This window comes from Nilaparvata lugens, chromosome 13 (genome assembly GCF_014356525.2).
Source record: "Nilaparvata lugens isolate BPH chromosome 13, ASM1435652v1, whole genome shotgun sequence".
Lineage (NCBI taxonomy): Eukaryota > Metazoa > Arthropoda > Insecta > Hemiptera > Delphacidae > Nilaparvata > Nilaparvata lugens.
The window spans coordinates 16,477,425-16,494,867 of NC_052516.1; the positions used below are offsets into that span (position 1 = coordinate 16,477,425).

Here is a 17,443-nt window from a genome sequence, read left to right on the forward strand (position 1 = left end):
AAGACAACAGGCATAGCCCAAAACTGTCTTCTCCCAAATTTGCCCTATTACCATAGGTAAGGAAAGTATTGCTTTCCGAAAAAAATCAAGGTACCCCAATTTCTAAATTTCTATACGTTTCAAGGTCCCCTGAGTCCAAAAAAGTGATTTTTGGGTATTGGTCTATATGTGTGTGTGTGTGTGTATGTGCGTCTGTGTACACGATATCTCATCTCTCAATTAACGGACGAATGACTTGAAATTTGGAACTTGAAGTCCTTAGAATATAAGGACCCGACACGAACAATTTCGATCAAATGCAATTCTGTTGACAACTGTTGATTCTATTAAATCATTCACTATCAAGAGATAGCAGACATCGTGTGTCTCCAGCGTTATTGTCACGTCACCAGCTGGCTCAGATCTTTGATTAGTAGACTTCAAGGATGGTATATAGCACTATTCACTATTTTTTTCACTATTCACTACTTATTCTCTATACACTATTCTTGAGTAGACTTGTGATGCGCGTGAACACTAGCGTCAGGTGATCAATAATTTTCATAAAGGCAAGGAAAGTTGTGTGAGTGCGCCACACCAGATTTTTACATTCCTTGCCCTATTACCATAGGTAAGGAAAGTATTGCTTTCCGAACAAATTAAGGTTTCTAAATTTCTGTAAGTTTCAAGGTCCCCTGAGTCCAAAAAAGTGGTTTTTGGGTATTGGTCTGTATGTATGTGTATGTGTGTGTGTGTGTGTGTGTATGAGTGTATGTGCGTCTGTGTACACGATATCTCATCTCCCAATTAACGGAATGACTTGAAATTTGGAACGTAAGGTCCTTTCAATATAAGGATCCGACACGAACAATTTCGATCAAATGCGATTCAAGATGGCGGCTAAAATTTTGTCAAAAACAGGGTTTTTCGCGAATTTCTCGAAAAATAGTCATCGATAAGCTCTATCAACTACCACAAGTCCCATATCTGTAGAAATTTCAGGAGCTCCACCCCATCTATGCAAAGTTTGATTTTAGATTCTCAATTATCAGGCTTCAGATACAATTTAAACAAAAAATTTCGAGTGGAAAAGATTGAGCATGAGAATCTCTACAATTAATGTTCTGTAAAATTTTCACCTAAAATTAAAAATAAGCTCGAAATTCGAGAAAATGTGATTATCCATATTGCAAACTGTTGATTCTATTAAATGATTTACTATGAAGAGATAGCAGACATCGTGTGTCTCCAGCGTTATTGCCCTGTCACCAGCTTGCTCAAATCTTTGAATAGTAGACTTGAGATGCGCGGGAACACTAGCGTCACGTGATCAATTTCCATAACGGCAAGGTTGTGTGAGTGTGCGCCACACCAGATTTTTTTATTACCTTGACAGGCAAAGTACAAAAGTTTTTGTATAAGATGTATCGATACAGAGATATCGACATGTTCTGAACTATCGATGGTTGCCAATGGGTATCGAACTATCGATATATCAATTTTTATTAATATCGATGGCAATGACCGTGACGTCCGCACCGCATGCGCAATGCACACATTTGACGACATTTTGAATTTTGTTATTTTGTTGACACTTGTGATTTCTTGTGTATTCTTTGTGTCTCTGTCTCAGTCCAAGCTGAACTTACATCAAGTTTTTCTGATAAAAGTGAATAATTATAATGTAAAGTTCACAATGGATTAAATATCTTCTTTTCATCCAGACACTATAATAGTTTGTTGAGAAGTACAGACAAGTAACTATGTCGGCCGAAGTTGATATTACTTGTAGGTTATGTGGACTTCCTTGTGAACAATCTATCCATATTTTTGATAGACTCGCTTCTGTTAATATGTTGCAGTATAAAATAATGCAGTTATTAGATATAGCTGTGGGTAAAAGTGACAATTTGCCTCATTCTGTGTGCTTATCCTGCGTGACCAAACTGGATAGTTTGTGGTGTTTCAAAAACATGTGCCATCAAGTGCAAATCAAACTCAGGAAGGTGAGAGTCGTTTATGAACCAGTCTCTTCTGATTACGATAGATTGCAATCTGAGATTTTAAATAGTGACCTTTCGAATAGTGTAAATTTGAAAAATAAAGCACAAAAATGCATCTCCTCTACAAGAACTAATGCTTCAAATTCGTCAACTTTTGCTGATTTATTGATAAAGGAGGAAGACATTGATGTATATCAACATCAAACAGTATCTAATAATATTGGAAGTGCTTGTGTATCTGTTGATGTAGAGGAAGAAGTTCAAATTGGTGAAAAAACTGCATTAGAATGTAACCCATATTCGGAGGATGATAGTGATGGAAATATTGAAGACAATTCAATATCGATGGTTAGTGAAGAAAATGCTTACCGGTATGTAGAATGCAGTTTTAACGTGGATGTTAATGACTATTCTAAAGATACTAAAGATAATATGTGTGATGATTCAAGTAGTGTTTTAGAACAACATGATACAAACAATGGGAATTCAATTGAAAGTACTTCTTTGGAAGCTACATCTACCGCAGAAATAGTGCAGTTCTTTGAAGGCCACTATTACAGGATGGAGACAAATATCAACTCAGACCTTTTGTGCAATAGGATTCCCTATTTAATTAATAAATCTCAGATGGGTACCAAACACATGATATACACTATTTCTTCTGATGTATCAAAATTCGATAGTGAACATGATTATTTTATTGATAAGTTGTATATTGAATTAAAGATGTTTGATTTGAAGAATCCTAATGCTGGTCGAATATTGACTGAATGGCTGAATAATATTTTGAATGGCGAAATATCATTAATGCCCTACTATTTCGGCTGGCTAGATAAAAGTAAACTCAATGTTAGCTTCAAATGCATTATATGCAAGCATATAATTCTTAAAAACAAGAGATTTGTAATGAACCATCTAGCAGATCATCTACTCTGGATTTGTCCAGTTTGTGGTAAATTTTGTAGAACTCAAACCAACTTGAAGAAGCATATGCTTCAACATTTGTCGCCTACTTTTGATTGTTCAACATGCGGTGAGAATCTTGGAAGTGATATTGAGAAATACACAGTGCACAAGCGTGGTCATTATAAGTTCAGATGTCCGCCTTGTCAGTTTGAGTGTTGTGATGAAGAAAATTGGTTGAAGCACTTGGAAAAGGATAGGAAAAATAATGAACTATGCTCTCCAGATTGCAGTTTGTTTTATGAGAGCATTGACAAATTTCGAGATCACGTCCTGGCGCTTGCAACTCTGGGAGGTTATGTTTGTAGCGCATGTGGAATGGCCTATCATTGCGAGGAATATTTGAAATTGCATTTGAAAGTGCATGGTTTGGAGCATGGCAGTAAGACTACTTGTGAAGAAAGTTTAGAAAACAATGACACCAGCTTTAAAAATAAACTTGATATCTTGAAAAACTCTAGTAGTAAGAAACATTTTGATGTGCTGAAAAAAATACTAGCAAATGAAATTGATCTGAAGGAATTTCAAACTTCTTCCACAAGGCCAGGTGGCAGAGTTACTACTGCATTTATTTGCTTCAAATGTTGTAGTAGCTTACAAACTGAAAAGAGATTCAAAAATCATATTGAGAACCACTTATCGATGACTTGTTATGAGTGTAAGAAGTATAAGCAAGGCATTAGAAGATTGAGAATGCATTTTAATTCGTGCTTTTTCAAGAAAAGAAAGTGTGTTAGTTGCAGAAATGAAATATGGCTGAATACCAGTAAAGAATACATTGATCATTTATCTTTGCATCAGAAAAGGAAGATTTGCAACTATTGTCAGGTGTTTATAGAAGACCCAAAAAAGCTAGAGCGACATATTGAATCACATAAAGAAACGAAAACTTGGTTCTGTGGCATTTGCAATGAATTACTGGTTGTGGCATGCAAATCACTAGACAGTTTTAAACGTAGGCATATGGAAGATAAACATCCCGAAAAATTGGATAGATGCATGTGTGAGATATGTGGTGTGTATTTTACATCAAAAGTGAGTTTAGCTTTGCATACAAGTAAAAAACATTCATTGAGAAAGACTGTTGATATGCCCAATTTTATCTGTGCTTATTGCAATAAGATTTTGTACAAGAAACAATCACTTATTAATCACATTCAGACACATATGAATGAGAAAAGATTCAAATGCGCGATTTGCGAAAAATGTTTCAACCGGTTATCCTCTTTGGATAAGCATCAAAAGGACATGCATTCTGTTAAAAATCATGCGTGTAATTTGTGTGACAAACGGTTCACATATCCTTCAGCTCTGAAGGATCACCTGAGGAGGGCTCACACATTATGCAGGTAAGTAGTCCTTCTTCTAATTCTATGTAATCTTGACACAAATTGAATGAAAAAGACTAAGAAATTGTCAAAAAACCACAAATTTATTGATACTTAGAAAAAATCAATTGACACAAATTCCTCCCCGTTGTTATGTTTTTTTTTACAATTCTCACCAACCTTAAGGTCACGAGTAGCGTAGCTAGAAATACGTCTTCGGAAGACGTAGTAGTCCTATCTCTCAGTGTTAATCATTCTGTTCAGCTCACACCAGCTTAGCGCAGATTTTCAACATTGTGAGATAGGACACCTAAGTATTTCGGAAACTTATTTCTAGCTATTCTACGGTGTGAACAAAACCTTCAGGGGGAATATTTATCTTTGCAGACCTCAGCTTGAGGTGAAACATATTGAAGTGGCGGATGTAGGTAGGAAGCAACAAAGTTTAAAGTGTTTAAAATATTGCATGTATTTAATGGCGTCGCCCATAATGGAGCAGTATGTTTGGACTCATTTCACTACACTCATTTTTTTCAACACTCTTAAGCTTGAAGCTACATCCGTTGTGCTTTTAGAACTTGCTATGGAAGCAGGTGCGGAACCGTGGGGGGGGGGAGAGCAATCATTTTGGAATGGTCAAGATTTTAAACAAAAAATTTAAAAATGCGATTTTTAAACCACCCTCATCACTCTAGCACCTGTGATAGGGGTGGAGACTTCTAATATTTTTACCTCCTTACTATCATAAACAGAACTGCGGGGTCAAACATTTCTTCCAAATATAACTCTCTATAACTCGTCATTGACAGGACTAAATTTGGATTTGAATTGTAGAGAAGTAAGTAGGCTACATAAATTTTATGAGTCCTTTATGCATTGTGATCAACTGGATTGCTGACCTGTATAGTGAGATTTACTTCAAACTGTTGGCTTTAGTTGAGTTTTATTTATAAGGAATGCTGATAATTTGAAGTTAATCCCATTGTAGTGTGCGTGAGCACTGCCAATTTTTTTTAACCAATCACAAAATTGCTACCCGATTGTTTTAGAAAGACATCATATGTTTATTCAATCATGGGCTAATTTCACAGTGTGGATTTAAGTTAGGTTAGAATCCAACAGTGTTGGATTTATTAAAGTAATAATTGTTGCATTTTAGTTCAGTTCAATTTTTTAACATTATACTCTAACTGCAGTACATGTCGGTACCGTAAACATAGAAGCAAACAAGCATCAAGATTTAATTTGTAAAAATTCATTTTAGATAGTTCAACTTGTATAATTTATTATTGAAAAATATCAAAGAAAGTCACACTGTCCTGAAGGTGGGATACAGATCCCAGAAACAGTTTTAATGATTGATTTAAGAATCTTATGGTTTTTAATTTTCAAAATATACTACCACACTAACAATCACTTTAATATCAACAATTCAATTTCATCTTAATTCAATTTATTTCTTTTTGTCCAGTTTCAGAATGCCTGGGATCTCATCAGACAGCTAACATGGGGCGTCTGCTGAGAGTCTGTTCCAAAGCTTGGATCCTGGTCTGGAATATTTCTCCTGTAAGTAACTTGATGAATTACACTGTATTATTATTAGTTATATCTACATTTACTATATCAAAGACAGTTAGGATATTGCAACTTTTTTCCTCACCGCCGCCATAGATTCCAAATATTTCAATTTTATAATGGAGCTTATATGGGATTATTATTTTATTGACCCGATTTGGCAAACTCCAACCATTCTCATGATGTTGTCAAAGTTTCATCAATTACTGATGGTTGGTTTGAGAGTGACTGTCTTGGAAACGAAAAGGGAACACTAATTACAAATCAAGTCTTAATTCTTATTCAATTCTATTAATCTTTGAGAGTGATTGGCTTGGAAACGAAAAGGGAACACTAATTACAAATCAAGTCTTGATTCTTATTCAATTCTATTAATCTTTGTGAGAGACTGTCTTGGAAACGAAAAGGGAACATTTATTACAAATCAAGTCTTGATTCTTATTCAATTCTATTAATCTTTGAGAGAGACTGACTTGGAAACGAAAAGGGAACACTAATTACAAATCAAGTCTTGATTCTTATTCAATTCTATTAATCTTTGTGAGAGACTGTCTTGGAAACGAAAAGGGAACACTAATTACAAATCAAGTCTTGATTCTTATTCAATTCTATTAATATTTGAGAGAGACTGTCTTGGAAACGAATAGGGAACACTAATTACAAATCAAGTCTTGATTCTTATTCAATTCTATTAATCTTTGAGAGTGACTGTCTTGGAAACGAAAAGGGAACACTAATTACAAATCAAGTCTTGATTCTTATTCAATTCTATTAATCTTTGTGAGAGATTGTCTTGGAAACGAAAGGAAACGAAAAGGGAACACTAATTACAAATCAAGTCTTGATTCTTATTCAATTCTATTAATCTTCTGAATGAGTAGATATGTTAGAGGTTCAAGGGACAAAAAAATATGAGTAATTATTAGTTTTATAGGATTAAGTTTCTTTTGTAGCAATATTAGAAAGTTTTGATAGATTTTCAATGTTTTTGAATGGGCAGCATTGAACTCTATAGCGACTCTCCGCCAGTAGGAAAAACTAAAGGACTGACTGTAGAAGGAATCCGGGGCATTCAGATACATGTATGCATAATAAATTATAATAATAAACATGTATAAATTAGAATTGGAACCGTTCTGGGCTTATAAGCCTGTGGTACTTTTCTGTAAGTTGTGTAATTCTGAATGATTAAATAAATAAATAAATAATTCAAATTCCCTCAGCTTCCTCACTGATTCACTCTAATTCGCCACTCCACTATGTTTCGACCCTGAGTAGGAGACTCCAATAGTAGTTCTGTGTCTTCATTACAATAATAAGAATTGTATTAGCCATCAATATTTAGGAGAAATATATTGACATCGTCAGGTAAATATAAACAATAAATTGCTCAATGGCAATAATAATATAGAACACTAGCTACAAAACTTCACTCGACCCAATTTAAAAAATTCATTTACAGTATATAAGCACTGTCTAATTAATATTTCTCTTATGCCCGGTTTCTCAGTCGTTCCATAAACTGTGTATCCATTCAATAACTTTATTGAATCGATAAACATGAGAAATGCGTTTCTAGAACGCTCCCTAAACTTATTGAATCCTTAAATCTCTCGATAAACACTATTTGAATTTCAGATCAAAGACATTTGTATTTTATTAAATATAAATTTTATTGGAATAAAAATACTTTATTCCACAAATGCAATAATTTATCCATACTTTCAGCTTGATAGATATAGGTCTACTCGATTCAGTGATAGAGCTATTAATAAATTCATCTCAACCAAAAATACTTAATAACCTGTATTAGAATCAAAGGAGAGGTAAATCAAAGATAAACCATGGTCTGGCCAGAGAATTCGAACTGTAGCGCCAAAATGCCAGACTGGTTCTGCGAATAGCAGGCTTGTGTTTGCGCCGGCACAAACCGTCCTGCTTGCTTGTGAAAAGTAATAATGAACTTTGGGTTTTAAATCATGGGATACTGTTCTGTACCTAATTGTCGCGGGAATTATATCAAGACTCCAAAAGTTTCCGTACGGTATTTTTTTTCTCGTAAGATGAAACTTTGAAACGAAAATGGATACGAGCAAGAAGAAGGAAGAACTTCAATTCTACAAAACAACGGCTTACATGAAGTGTAGAAGAACAGTGTAAATAAAGTGTGAGTTAAAAATTCAATTGAAATGTGAAAGAACAGTGTAAATAAAATGTAAAATAACAGTGTAATTAGAGTGTGGAAGAACAGTGTAAATAAAGTGTGTGAAAGAACTTTTAAACTAATAAATTAAAAAGTAAATGCAAAGTGTTGGAACTGTCCATAACATCCCAATATTAAAGGTTTTACCTAACTGAAAAACAGTCTCCTGATAGGTTTCTTTGAACCACAGATTTATTGTGATCAAGTTTGTGGGAGCCTCTTTCCTAAAAAAGAGTTACATCAAATTTGGTTTATCTTTGATTTACCTCTCCTTCGATTCTGATACAAGCTATTATTGAGTATTTTTAGTTGAGATGAATTTATCAATAGTTCTATCACTGAATCGAGTAGGCCTATGTTTATTAAGCTGAAAGTATGGATAAATTATTGCATTTGCGGAATAAAGTGTTTTTATTTCAATGAAATTTCTATTTATCAAATTACAAATGCCTTTAATCTGAAATTTAGATAGTATTCCATCCAATAAAAAATTAATACAGTAACAAAAGTTACATTGATAAGCTTGTAGAAACTACTATGATCTAGGAAGAATATTAATCTACATGTTATGACTTCATTAATTAGTTGTGGCGCCTGAAGTAATAGTAGGTATTTCTGAAAGTCGATGAAGCCAACATCTACTGTCATATCACCAATCTTGACGTCACAACATTGACGTCACACATCGTATAGAAATTATAGAAAACGTTTTTGAGTTTGTTGGGTAAGTGTTTGTGGTGTTTAACTTACATTGTTGTTAAACATAGCTTGTTTTCCATAGCAGATTGTTATTTATTTATGTAATGATTATTTATGAAAAGGTCCTGTGCAGCATATAATTGCACTGAAATTTTTAGGAAAAAAGTGGAATATCTTTTCATGCGTAAGTTGAAATTTATACTCATAAATATTGTAAGTTGTAACTGTAATATTATCCTTGGTTGTGATGTAAGTGAACTCATTGCTGCATGACAATAAATTAGTTTTGTAGGCTACCGTACCTTATTATTTTTAAAACATATTATAACTTTGAAGCCGATATCACATAACACATTATAACTTAACCGATATTGTTTTGGCCCGTAGCTAGAAGTAACCTAAAAACACCATGAATCTGAAATAGACACAATCTGAAAGTTTTCTATACGATGCGTGACGTCACTGTTGTGACGTCAAGATTGGTGATATGACAGTAGATGTTGGCTTCAGAGGCTAGACTTCCCAGCGTGTCTATTCTATAACTGATCTAAGATGTCAACTTATGAATTTTGGGGATGTGATATTTTGATTTTTCACATACTCACTCGCTCACTCACTTTTTTACTATCCACAGCTGTTTCAGTCAAGGATGAATTATCCTTTCAATGTCCTTCAGCGATTTTTCCCAGGGATGAGACCTAGTGCAATCGAATTTTTATATTATAAACCTACTATGTTCCAAATTTCGTGAGAATCGTTAGAGCCGTTTTCGAGATCCGTTGAACATAAATAACCAGATATAATAATATATACTGAAATTGCTCAGAAGATAATAGGATTGACATGAAATGGAAATTTTTCTGAGACTTTGTATGAGAATATTGTTTAATCCGAAGTTTATGCCTGTTTTGTGTATTGATACTGAGGAAATTTCCATTTGCAAGATACTTATCCAAATTACCCTGTACATTACATAACACATGGAGTACATACATTGAGGGCAAAGTCAAAATTTTAAGGTTTATAAATTGAGGCTTGCAGTGAGTATTGTGTGGAATTTTTCCAACTATCCTTACTGCCTTTTTTTGAAGGATGAAGATAAATCTTGCCTTCACACTCTTTCCCCACAGAATGATATCATTCATGAGGATGCTATGAATGTGTGCAAAAGGACAGGAGGAATGTGTGTAGGAGGACAGATGATTCGCCACATAACCTACTTTCAGACAGTGAGCTAGTGAGTGTAGTTCCATTTTTAATTCAATATATTTTATAAGAGTTTTTCTTTCTTTCTTATCGTTCAGTGGAAATTAGAACGACTCTTCATGCTCTCATGAAGAAAACATCATCACAACAAATTATAAAGCCTAGCTTGATCGATAAATTCGTTGGTGGTCACAACCTGTCTACTGTTCTTAAAATCTATATGCAGATTTTTTTCAGCTATCCAATAATTCACTGAATTTAATAATTTATTACACCCAATAAGATTGTGTATGCATCATAATATTAGTGTTTCCTTCCTCTCTGTAAAACATGTAATATGCAACTCTGGTTTGCACACAGGCATTTTTTGTCCATGCAGGTCATTTTCTATAAAATTTATTTAGTGTATTCATAAGATTGTTTTTTTTTTTTGTTGTTTTGTATTGAAACTGAGTACATACGATTTTATTTTGTAATTTGATTTTTTAAAATAAATATTTTTATTTATTTATAGACAATAAATACAATTACTTTTTTGTCTATCTGTCTCATGAAGACTGCATGCTCTTCATGCTCTGATGAACGACTGCATACATGTTCTCTGAATGCACACACTCTTAAGCTGGGTTTACACCAAAGTTATTAACAAAATGTTAATAACTTAATCCTTATAGATTCTATTAGATTGAACAGAACTTGACAATTACATATGTTCATCATGTGTATGATAAGTTATGTTCAATCTAATAGAATCTGTCCTATACTATTTAACGAGCAACTTCTGTTTAGATGTTTGTATTTCACCGGATCTCGAAAACGGCTCTAACGATTCTCACGAAATTCAGAACATAGTAGGTTTATAATATAAAGATTCGATTGCACTAGGTCTCATCCCTGTGAAAGCTCGCTGAAGGACATTAGAAGGATAATTATTATTCATCCTTGGAAAAACATCTGATAATTATTTCGTCGTCTGTTGGTGATGGAAGTGGGTGAGCGAGTTCATGTGTGTGGGACTGTGTCAAAATTATGACTCAGCTGTTGAACTTTTGTAATCATTAAATCAGGTACTTAGTGCCGGTTGCAAAAAAGACGGGCTATTTTCAATCCTGATTAATTCCAGTAAATCCATCTTTTTGAAATGGTCTTCTCTGATTTGGATCACGTGAAGTTAATCAGGATTAAAATTTAACCGGCTTTTGTGCAACTGGGCCTTTGTGAGGGAAGTTTATGCATTCCTCTGGGAATTAATTTCAATTTACTGTTATTAGATGAAACATTTCTGTATGAATTTTATTATAATTTATTCTTTTGTAATAAATTTTTAATGCTTTTGTACACCAGAGTGAAGCTCGGTCCCCGATATTAAGGATTAAGTTATTAACATTTTGTTAATAACTTTGGTGTAAACTGAGCTTTAGGCTGGCAACTAACATGCATGTAAATCATGCAAATACACATGTTCATAATCAGCGAGAGGCTTCTAAAATAAAATAAACAACCATTTACAATAAATAAACCACTGGAAAATTGCAAATTATAATGATATAAGAATAACCTCAAATAGAGCAGCAAAGAAAAAATGAACAAAAAAATCTGAGATACAAAAAGCTGACCTCCTTTGCTTGATGCCTTCCCCTGTGATGTCACAACAATGTATGTCGACTATGTATTATGCGTGTTCTCCCGTTAGTGGCCAGCCTTATAACAGACCAACCGTGCACTGTTGTAACTGTGCTTGTTATAATATTATAACCTGCTTATAGTATTTACCTGCTTGTTTCGATAACCACGTTAATCGGCCAAAATGTTTTCGATCACTCTTCACAAACCTCAGGAGCCTGCCTGATCAGTCAGCTATTGAAGTGTCACTCTGATACTTGACTAGAAGGCCATCAATATGGGTGCAAAGCTGCAAACCTAGTGGATCGGCGAAGATAGCTTCAAGCTTGAGATGCATTCAATGCAAGCATTATGCTGCATTAAATGCAAGTAAATTAGATGTTGGAAAATAGTGGAACAGTATATGCGCGACACCGTTTTAATAGATATCTTTCGCTTTCTATATGGTCAAGCCCCCACAGGCGATACCTACTATTATATATACTATTACTAGGTTGAAGTAATAGTAGGTATTGCCACAGATCTGCTAATTGTCAATACAAAAGAGCCTGCTTGACGAAAAGCAATTCGAACAGTCCTTTAATGAATGCTCCTTTTCAAATTCTCCACGTTTTAAATATAAATAAAAGTAAATTCGTATGGGTTTTGTTGGTGGGGAGTCCCTTGCGGGAAGGTCCCACCGCCTGAATATATAATTTATGCCGTTAATGGGCCTTACGACTGTCATACTTCAGCCGGGACCGACAAAAAGATATGAATGCTGCCAATGTACAGTAACGTCATGATGAATAAGCAAAGTATCCTATTATATTAAGCGAGAAATTTCTGTATATCTGTTTATATGATTGTACCTGGTTATTTTTATATGGTTATCTGTTTATTTATCTTCAACGGATCTCGAAAACGGCTCTAACGATTTTCACGAAATTTGAAACATAGTAGGTTTCTGATATAAAAATTCGATTGCACTAGGTCTCATCCCTGGGAAAACTTGCTGAAGGACGTGAAAAGAATAACAATTATTTATCCTTGGAAAAACAGATGAAAATTTTTCGTCTTTCAAAACAGAAGATGCGTGTGTGTGAGAGAGACAGAATTATTTCTAGCTGTGTAATCAATCAGCGAGAAATTTTAATCGACTTTATGAAAATAATCTGGTTTGTTGACATAACATGATAATAAATCTAAACTAGATTATATTATAATTTTCAAAGTTTTTCATTATTTGACAATTTTAAGTGATTAGTGAGTTTTATTTTGTTATCCAATTTGGTTTGTAAATAATCTAAATTAGAACTTTTTTGTTTTGAAATGTTTGGACTGAAAATTGAACCTGAATTCAAGTGTATGGAACATAACCTACTTTGTGGACTATTTATAGTGTATAAATCAAAATTCGAGAAAGAAACAGTTTTGGGCTGTGCCTGTTAGTCCTTCCCCAATCATTTCAAAATTGTGTTCTGTTTATCAATAGTTTATTAATAAATAACGAGCGAAGCTCGGTGCTCCGGTGCTCGGTGCTCGGTGCTCGGTGTTCTGTTTATCAATAGTTTATTAATAAATAACGAGCGAAGCTCGGTGCTCCAATATTATTATTTTATCTACAGAAAACCAATCCAGTCTTGAAATGATAATTTGGAATGCAAGCATCCAAGCAAAGTTGGTTCATTGTTTTAATTTAAACATGTACTTGGCTTTCAGCTTGATGGAAAGGTTTTTGGCTCATGTTTTGTATATTGTTTCAGATTGAACTGTCAGTTATGATTTGCTGGCCTGCCCACTGAAAGAGACGACTCACCACTGCAGGACAAAGCGCTTGACTAGTTGTGAACAGGTAGCCTGTTCTTCTAATGCATGCCATTTTTACATCTAGATTAGTTTTCTATGTGAAATATTTTCTGTAATTTTTTAGTTACATCCCTCAGTATTTTCCATGAATCAATGAACTGAACAGTAGAGGTTTTACTTCTATAATACCCTATAGACTAGACAACTTGGGTATGCGATTAGGTGCCACCCTGACTACTTGACACCTTGACTACTTGACACCCCGACTACTTGCCACCCCGACTAATTGTTACCCCGACTACTTGCCACCCCGACTACTTGACACCCTGACTACTTGACACCCCGACTACTTGACACCCTGACTACTTGACACCCCGACTAGTTGTCCCCTTTTAAAACCGGTTTTTAGGGGGCAAGTAGACGTGAGCCATACCCGTCTATCGTTTCCGTTGTATCCTTTCTGAGGAGGTGACAACTAGTCAGGGGGACACCCTGTCGTAAGGATGCGAGGTGTCAAGTTGTCGTTTACGGTCGGGACTAGTTGACACCTCCGGTCCAGTAGGTGTCAAGTAGTCGGGGGGACAACTTGACGGCAGTGGCATAATTTTACGAGGGTACAAGTAGTCATCTACGGTCACGACAACCTATCCCCTCGACTCCACTCCACAAGAAACCACCATTCCGGCTTGCTCTTCATTTGAAAGTTAGAAAATTAAGCCAAACTATCAAGTTCTATATGAAAAGGCATTAAGATTCCTAATTTTGTATTTTTAACATCATGTCTTTGTGAGTGAGCCTTTTCAACCATGTTGCAATCAAGAATAAGTATAGAAACAGACTGGATGTTGAAAGAGCCTCAAAATATTTGTCTAGCATTAGTGACAAGTTATTTGTAATCTTGAGTAATCAATAAACTTTAAACCGGTTTCATTTTTATATGAAACATCTTTAAACTTATATTATTATATACATTATAAACTTATTTATCTACTTTATATTATTAATAAACTTATTCATTAACTTTTATATATTAAGTTTATATATATAAACTTATATTATAATATGAAACATTTTTATTTCTATATTATTCATTTTTTAACTCTAAGCTCATTTTCATATTTGATACGTTGTTATATGATTGACCACATGTATTATATATAGTAAATTTGTTAATTGTATTCCGAGAATTCATCTCATTCAGAGTTATTTCCAGATTTAGTAGGAGGTGATGAAGTATATATGGATTGGAAAACCATCCAATTTGAAGACTTGACTGTCAATCAGTATTCATATGGCAGCAGTTTTCTTTGTTTTTTAGTAAAAATTTATGATAAATTTGAAAATATAATATATTTTATTGGAGTTAAGAGGTTTTCCTATCAATTGCATTGGAGATAGAAGGTTTTCCTCAGGTGAAATTATCTAGATAAGAAAATGATTCTGGAAATAAAACAATTTTTCTAGGTAAATTACATTATATTTACTTGTTAATATAATATAAAATTGTAGAAAGAAGTATAAAAAGTTGAATTGGAGTTGTTATTATGATTAAGTTTCTTATTTGTCCATGAAAGGAATGCTGTCATAAAATTGGTGATAGTCCACAGGTAGGATGGCTTTCAAATCCTGAAGATCATCGTATTTTCTTTTCTTTATCTTTCTCCTATTTCCAAGAAGATTGGGTATGTCCTGAAGATTTGTTGGCTTCATTGTCATGATTCTCCTCTGTGGAAGGTCTGACCAATTATCAGAAAAATTCAATTTGAATTTAATTATCCCTTCAGGATGGTACATGAATGCCCGAACGTCTGATACACACTTTGCTCCCACTCCCTTACCAGGTCTAACACTTCTATAAAATAAATGATCATTGAAGGATTTGAAAAAACTGTGTTCAATGTACTGCACCGAATATGGTTGAGAGATTCTTGCTTCTCTAATCACTGAGATGTAATCTGCTGGCACTTGAATGTTCCTTAATCGCAACCTTCGCTCAATAGTGGAGTGGATGCTGTCAGCCTCCATCTGAGTGTGCCCAACCTCAAGATATTTTTGTTCAATGACGACTTTTTTTGTAATTGCAATGTGTAGCAGAGCATTGCAAATGATGGCACTTCTATTTTGATAGGCACATCCGTCGCTGTAGAGAATTATTTTTTCTTTATCTGTAGGTAGAGGGAGAAGAGAAAGGACGAAACTTGATATAATAGTGCCAAACTCATTGGAAGACAAACCCCCTTCTGTCTCATTCCATAGAAAACAGTATCCATCTTTGGTTTCTAAATTAAAGAATGTCATGTTATGTACAGAAAGCTTCATTTTGTAATACAATGAAGAGACAGTTGATTTAGGACACATTAGTAGTGCTTGTAGGTCCATAGTAAAAGTAAGATATTTCTTGTTTTCTTTGTCATTATTTTTTTCCATGCGACTCTCCTCTTTCTTCAATATATGTGCTTCATAATTTTCTGAATCTAAATTACCTGTTTTAAATGATTCACATCTGTCACATAAATCCTTCTTTGGTCTGAACAAACCCAAATTCCCTTCCTCAAATTTGTTACTGAATGTACAAATGGATACTGGATCAATATGTTTATTCTTACACCAGTCATTCTTGTAGAACATATGAGCCGTTGAGAGGAAAAGTGGTGTAAGTCACTTTTCGCCACACTGCACAGAAAGCAGCTGTTTTCCAGTCCCTACGTAGATCTGAAAGACCTTGTTTGCAGACGACGTCAGAAAAGGGTTTCTTTTCCGGGCTAGGCCAGAAAGTTGTCTCTTTCCAGCCACTCATGGAAGTAGTTAATAAGTCATCCGCTAGATCGGGCGAGTGGCCACTTTCATCATCAGCTAAAGTCGCCATGATTTCAGTTCCAGTTTCGAATCAAACTAATTCGCTTCGCAACCAGTTTTATTCAATTATTTATTGTTGATTAGTGCATTCCGAATTTTCAAAATGCTTGAAGATGACTGTGGTATTCCAAGTGAAATTTTAAAAGAATCTGAAATCCTGACTGCAAATCTTCTACCACTAAAATCAAGAGATAGGTACGATAGCTTAACGAGTATTCTTTATTTTGTATTCTTTATTTATTTTTTCAGCAATACCTGTAGTGTGGCGAAAAATATCGTTCGCACCACGGCAAAATGTTTTTCCAGCTCTCAATCTTTTCTAGTCCTCGGCCTACGGCCTCGGACTTGAAAACCGATTTCGAGCTGGAAAAATCCCATTTTCTGCTCTAGGTGCGAAATATACTATTTCACAGTTTTTGAGAAATAAGAGGGTTTATTAGACTTAATATTGTAAATAGAATTCTCAAAATATAGCATTAAAAACATGTGTACATGTTTCCTAATAACTCGATCTAAATCAGTAAGTTGTTAATTTACAAAATTTTCTTTATTTAACTTTTCAAACAAGTTTTTACTATGAAAATAATGACTTACACCACTTTTCCATGAATCTTTTTGTTAGAAATAGGTCAATGGAACTCAATAATAATAGGCCAATGAGCGATATTTACTGAAAATTATTAGACTTTTATTAAAATAGTTGAAACACTGAAAAATAATAATAAGAAAGTAATAAACTGTCCTTGTATGCTCTTTAATGTTCGGATTCACTCTCACTACCTCTATCAATGATAGGTGCATCATCTACTTCAGTTGAATCTCCTTCTTCTTTCAAGTCGATGAAGAACTTGTGGTGAATTGGCGGTATGAAAGGCAGGAGGTCCATCATGTCTTTTTTCTTGGCAGCTGAAACTGGTCGTGCAGACGTATACAACGGTTCCATTGGAATGTTGGCAAGTGATAAGCACCGTTTACCTCTCCTTGCTGCTGTGATATCCAACACTTCAAAAGGCATCTCATCATTCAAGGTTTCTTTGTAAAAAATTTTGAATGGCTCATCCTTCTGATATCGAAGCCATTGAATCTTCAGCCATGATACTTTCTCCTTTCCAACATTGACCTTTCTTCGTGTTATGGCTTGTTCCAGCTTTGAAGAAGATACAATTTCATTCTGTTCCAGCACTTTCAACATGAATGGTCTTTTTCGCTTGCTTTTTTCT

The 17,443-nt window shown here is 34.4% G+C and overlaps 2 protein-coding genes across 3 annotated transcripts; one reads left to right on the forward strand and one right to left on the reverse strand.

Annotated features, from left to right (window-relative positions):
* The first annotated feature begins 1,541 nt into the window (after positions 1-1,541).
* Positions 1,542-14,345, forward strand: LOC111044667 (zinc finger protein 99). Of its 2 annotated transcripts, none has more exons than XM_022329873.2 (3): positions 1,542-4,294; positions 5,745-5,839; positions 13,319-14,345. In XM_022329873.2, exons 1-2 carry the CDS (start codon positions 1,743-1,745, stop codon positions 5,776-5,778), a joined length of 2,586 nt encoding a protein of 861 aa, XP_022185565.2. In that variant the 5' UTR covers positions 1,542-1,742; the 3' UTR covers positions 5,779-5,839; positions 13,319-14,345. The 2 variants fall into 2 exon arrangements, with proteins under 2 accessions (XP_022185565.2, XP_022185564.2); XM_022329872.2 differs by having other exon boundaries at positions 1,549-4,294; positions 13,325-14,345.
* A 571-nt stretch (positions 14,346-14,916) lies between these two features.
* LOC120354035 lies at positions 14,917-16,971 on the reverse strand. The gene is made up of 2 exons (XM_039439928.1): positions 16,630-16,971; positions 14,917-16,031 (listed from the first exon to the last, which is right to left on the reverse strand). The coding sequence occupies exon 2, from the start codon at positions 15,993-15,995 to the stop codon at positions 14,925-14,927; it is 1,071 nt and encodes a 356-aa protein (XP_039295862.1). The 5' UTR covers positions 15,996-16,031; positions 16,630-16,971; the 3' UTR covers positions 14,917-14,924.
* Between the last annotated feature and the right edge of the window lie 472 nt (positions 16,972-17,443).